The sequence below is a fragment of the Otolemur garnettii genome, unplaced genomic scaffold, assembly GCF_000181295.1.
Source record: "Otolemur garnettii isolate 467f Iridium unplaced genomic scaffold, OtoGar3 scaffold00041, whole genome shotgun sequence".
Classification (NCBI taxonomy): Eukaryota; Metazoa; Chordata; class Mammalia; order Primates; family Galagidae; genus Otolemur; species Otolemur garnettii.
Window position 1 is genome coordinate 3,048,008 of NW_003852436.1, and position 6,023 is coordinate 3,054,030.

The window sequence follows — 6,023 nt, forward strand, 5'->3', positions numbered from 1 at the left end:
GCATGGGAAGAAAAAGGCTTCATATCAAAATTTCTCTCCCTTTTTCTAAAACTTAAATTTAGAAGGGCTGGTTCTGAATGGTTAAAGTCAAACATCTAAAAATACAACTGAGTTCTAAAGTTGGAAAGGTAAACCTTATATCAAATTGAAACTCACGGAGCTGTGTAGACATGTTACCTAAGCATGAAAAATCAGCAATTAAATAATTAGGTGAAAAACATTAGTCAAAAATAGAAGATTTGTGGAAATAAACTCTGATGATATCTCCATGAGTGATCAAAGCAGAGAAGGAAATTCAGGAGCTGTATCAACAGAGCATACAGAAATTAAGATGACTTTTCAGCAAAGAACAGAGAGAGCGGAGGAGAGATTTAGCTGACAAAAACATTTCTATCACTTCATCAGAGATGCCTCTAGAACATCCCCATAGACAAGAGCTCTCCTTCGCCACACAGCCATTCCGTTATTCTCCGTTTCTTGCCCTGTTTTATTTTTCTCCATTGGCATACATCACCACCTAATTAACTGTATATTTAATTAATTATTTTATAGCTCTCTAAAAAGAATAACAGAGAATTGAAGCCCCACAAAACCTTTGTTTTTTGATGACCCCCATTGCCTAGCACTCGGTAGGGATGTGATGAATACATGACAATGAATGAATGAATGGCATAGACCACTAGCTTTCAAGTAAGTTATTCTATTAGCTATAGGAAAAATGCTCCTTCTACAGATATTTATAAGCTACTTTATTTCACTGAAATATGGAAAATCAAAACAATTTTATAGTGTGCAGACTGTATGCTGGTGTAGCGAATTTCAATTTAGCATTTTATAATTTAAAGAGCTGTCTATCTCACTTTCTTTCTCTGACAATCAGGGTTTTTAATTTAAACTCTCACTCCTCACTCATTATCTGCACTCAAAAACATCTCTTCCCCAATCACAAACTTCACAATGCCCTAAAACTTAAAATTATTTTCTATTTGCCTTTTGAGATATTTTTAGATAGGAATGATTTTAGAATTAATAAAACTACAAAGTCATGAGATTTCTGCAGTCTTTTTATCAATAAAGGCAGCTAACACCCTAGACTACCAGACTGTGGCAACAAGAGACAGGTGGAGTCTCTACTTTCAGACATAAGCTACAGACACACCATAAGGCACAACTGCAAGTAAAATTTATGACCACAAGCTAATGAATGTTTCTCCTATCCACCAGAGCAGGAACTCCTGTGGAAACAAGACTTGGTTTGTCCTTCTCCTGGCCAAGCCCAGTGTCTGGCATAGGGGGGATTCCACTGTAAATGCCTGCAGTGTGCCAAGAACAATGCCCATGAGTCAGGCTTTGCCATGACAACTGTCAGCCACATGCTTGATCTCAAAGGATAATGCAAACGCTTACAGAAATGAGGCAACCTGTTGAAAATCAATTTTGATAACGGCACCAAAGCATTGCATTGTGGAATCTTGTCAAGCCAGAAGAAGTGTCATTTAGGTATAAGTGCTATTTACTCTAAAAATAACTGTACGATGGGACTATGTTGCATAACATGCATTAATAAAAATCTAAAAATGTAAAGATATTTGTCTTACCTACAACACCAAACAATGGAATTTCCTATGAAGTTTGCTTTCTAGCCGGTTTGTATTTGTTTACCTCAGTATAAATAAAACTAGGATTCTCCAACCCGGGAAGTTAGAAAGTGAATCATCTACCTATGTGGACCGTCACTGGACACATAGTAAGAGAAGGAATTAGACAAAAAATAGTCTTCACCTTAGAACATTCTGCTAATGTAAAAGAATAATTTAATATATATTTATTTTAACTTTGCTGTCATTATAATCATAACCATAAAAAAGAACTTATTCAAAAAATTTTTTATATTTCAAATATAATTTAAGGAGCAAAGTTTCCAAACTACAAAAAAAAAAAAAAAAGGAAAGCCTCAATAAAGTTGGAGCTCAGTGCTCTGAATAGGGCCTGAATTAGTTATTCTGCCCCCAAATGGAAATCTCGAAAATTTCCCAGCCCTGGAGCTCACTACCCACTGACAGATCCTCAACTCTTGCTTCCCTGTCTTTTCTCTGATGAAGACTATGGCCTTGACAAGTTACACCACTACTCTACGTCTTAACTTCCACCTGGAAGAAATTACATGTGATAACTGTGACTTTTTTATAGTTTTAAAGCATCTAGTATATTGCTAGGAAAATAAGAAGTAATACCATAAATATTAGCTTGCATAGTGATTAAGGTGCCCTATTCAGATGTTAGATGCCTTAAATGCATCTGATATCCCAGCTAAATACTCTTTGGAAAAAGAAAAGTATGATAATATGTTTTAAAAAGAAGAAGAAAAATATGAAGACATCTATGAGAAATGCTAGCAATACAAAAAGAAAAATATTTGTTGAAAACTAAAAATTAGATTTAGAGGAAATACAAATGCAGAGATATTCTAGATAAAATATTAAAAAATATAAAAACCATAAAGTTCTATGTAGTTATTATTGAGAAAATGTTACCTACGATTCCTTATAGCACAAACTTGTATTAGATCATGTGGAATGCTGAAAGAACCTTAAAGATTGCTAAGGCATTAGTCATCTGTAGATGAAGGAATTGGGACCCCTGAGAGTTAAGTGGTTTACACCTGTCACAGCTAGTTATTACGCAGAGGCAGAGTTAGAACCCAGGTTTCTTGCTTCCCTGTCCAGAATTCTTTCAGCTCCCACGCTGTGTCTCATTTCTAAGACAGGTGGCAATTCTCCTTCCTTCTGACAGCCTCTCTGCCTGCACGACATGCAGCTCTAACCTTTCTTGTCTGCTCATGACAAGTAAACTCTCACAGTTATTACTCTGGTGCAAGAACCCCAAAGCAGATGATCATTAAATTGCATGATGCACAATTTCAATCACTCATCTGGATGGAGAGTAGTATCAAAGAGTGGGGGAAAGTGGGGCATCTATCATAATTCCTGGACTCTCTCTTTGGGGAGTGTACACATAAACAGTTCATTCTGCCAGCCCCAGTGGGGACTCCAAGCAAGTCACAGATACCCAGAAATCCATGTAATTTAGCAAATACACGACAGTGGTTCCTCAAATAGTCACACCCTGTTCATTCAACTCAATTTCATTTGTCAGCTACCAGGCAGGAAGCAGTAGAAAATCCAAAGGTTTAACTTTAGAAGCAATAAATGTGCCTTTTGGAAACAGAAGAAACACTTACCCCAACTTCTGGCGGGGGATCCTTATGTTCAGGCAGGACACTGGTTCGAACCTATGGAGAAAACCAAACAGTTTCTACATCACTTTGGCATAGAAATTAGCACAGAAGCTTCACAAAGGTGCTCAGTTTCAATTTCCTTCATCTGGTGTCAATTCAGACTTATGGTTAATCATTAACAAACTTACCTATGTGCAACACCTGTCACAGCACAATCCTTTATGTTATTATTCTTAAATTTCCTGATTTTTTTTTTTTTTGCAGTTTTTTTTTTTTTTTTTTTTGGCCAGTGCTGGGTTTGAACCTGCCATTTCTGGCATATGGGGCCTTACTCCTTTGAGTCACAGGTGCTGCCCAAAATTTCCTGATTTTTATATGGAAGCAGAGCTGCCTGGATCCTCACCCCATCACTGGTGGTAAACCTCACCCCATCCCCCAGAGCTGGTGTACAGAAAATAATTCCGTGCATACTGAATAAATATTTATTCTCCAAATGAGTATCCAAACCCACACTCCTTATAGGATGTGGGTTTCACACACACTTGAAATTTCTGGGCCAAAGTTCTGGATAACATCATTTGAATTCATTTGAAAAGTAATTCTCAACTGGGGGGAAGGGAATAGTGTAAACAACAGCTGGAAAAGCTTTCCATGTAAGTGTTTCAAGTGAAGTACCAACTCCTTAGGTAATCAGTGAATATATATCTTCTATTGAGTGGTGATTCTCAGTCCCAGCTGTGCATTAGAATCACCTGGGGGAATTTTTCAAACTTTTGATGACCCCCCCACCCCCAGATATCCTGATTCTAATGCACAGCAACTGATTATATTTCTATGATTGTCTTAAAAAATGTTTCAAATGGGGCAGTGCCTGTGGCTCAAGGAGTAGGGCGCCAGCCCCATATGCCAGAGGTGGCAGGTTCAAACCCAGCCCCCACCAAAATAAAGCTGCAAGAAAAAAAAATGTTTCAAATGAAAAAGAAAATCATAATTATTTTTTCACTTCAGGAAAATGTAATAAAAGCAAGAAAAAACATCTAACTTAAATCTAGTATGTCTTAATTTGAAATGAAGATGGGATAAACAAGTTAAATGAATGCAGAGCAGTATATAAGCACATCCTGTTTAATTGGAAAGCATCTGGGCAAGAAGGGAGGGAACGGGGCCCAGGGGGACTCAATGGACCAACATTATAAGGGGTCATTTCAACAGAATCTCTTGGGAGGTGCAGCTGCAAATCATACTTCTTTAACAGTCCCTTAAGTCCTGACTTGCCTGACTAGATCAGATCAATTCTCTCAGGTTGAAGAGATGTTTATAATACCCTAATATCAAAAGACTGGAGCCAGCTCCTAATGGCCTACTAGTCTTTTGCACAGTTTCCATTTCCTTGAAAAAAGCTGCAAGCCATAGCAAAATGTGCATTTTAACTTCTAGTTTAACTCTCTCTTTCTTTGTTTCTTTATGACAGATCTAGAACTATCTCACTTGCACAATTTGTCAGGCATTATAACTCAAAATTGTTCACCAGAGCACAAAATACATGACAGGAAAGATCCCAACAGAGAAAACAACACAATTTGTAGAACACAATCAACTCAGGATTGCATGATAGAGTGCTCACTAGCTAAGAGCACTGGCAGTTTGGTAGCTTCGTTAACGTTCTTTGGCCCAGATGGACCCTTCAGTCTCATTATCTGAAAGTTATCAGCTGGCCTCGAGGGATGGCGATCCTGTATATAACCAGCAGGCTACAGTAGACAATATAATCTGTATATATGTGAACTTTATATAGTGTATATAAATATGAATTTTCTCTCTCCATATACATACACACACAAGCAGACATGGTATAATGAACTATACACAGTGTGAACAAACATCCAACACATACACATGCTGATAGGGGCCTAAACCCCTCCTCCTTCTCCCCTCCCAGAGCAAAGTGCCTCCCTGGCCCACCCCAAGACTTCTGCTGGAAAGACCCTAGCCCACCAAAGCCTTCCAGCAACCTGTGGAATCTTCCTCCCTCTATGATCAGTATAAAAACAAGCCCCAAACCACTCGCAATGTAGTCCCCATCTTTGCCCAGGCGGGTCTCAGTCCCCTTTCATTAAACGTGGAGTGAACCTCTCTTGGCTTGTCCCTGTGTACACCGCCAAACCCCTCTCACATGTATGTGTGCATGTAGACATTATTTTAAGAAAACATTTAACAGCCTTATAACATCTTCCAAAAAGATATGCTGAATTTATAAACATTAAAGACAGTCAGAAATTGGTAAGGGTCAAGACCACAGTGGCTCATTCCTATAATTCTAGCACTTTGGGAGGCCAAGGTGGGTGGATTGCCTGAGCTCAGGAGTTCAAGACCAGTCTGAGCAAGAGCGAGACCCCCATCTCTAAAAACAGCAAGGCATTCTGGCAGGCACTGTAGTCCTAGCTACTCGGGAGGCCAAGGCAAGAGAATCGCTTGAACCCAAGAGTTTGAAGTTGCTGTGAGCTGTTACACCACAGCACTCTACCAAAGGTGAAACTCTGTTTCGAACAAAAGAAAAAAAGAAAAAAAAATATGTTGACCCTTATTGGTGTGGGTCAACATACATACAACTATATGAAATACTTGATTTGGATGAAATATATACGTACATGTATACATATACATAAATACAAAACAATGTGATTAATATTGGACAAATGTAGAAAAATTCCCAAAATTCCTGTAACATGGGTCATTGAACTAAATTTATATTAATTTTATAAGTAGAACACTCATTTACTTCTCA

At 38.2% G+C, this 6,023-nt stretch overlaps 1 protein-coding gene across 1 annotated transcript in view; it reads right to left on the reverse strand.

The window, feature by feature from the left end:
* INPP4B (inositol polyphosphate-4-phosphatase type II B) overlaps positions 1–6,023 on the reverse strand; it is a 394,326-nt gene that overhangs the window by 251,220 nt on the left and 137,083 nt on the right. Inside the window, exon 6 of the mRNA XM_023513461.1 lies at positions 3,242–3,292. Within this exon, the coding sequence (XP_023369229.1) occupies positions 3,242–3,292 (51 nt within the window). The remainder of the gene's footprint in view (positions 1–3,241; positions 3,293–6,023) is intronic.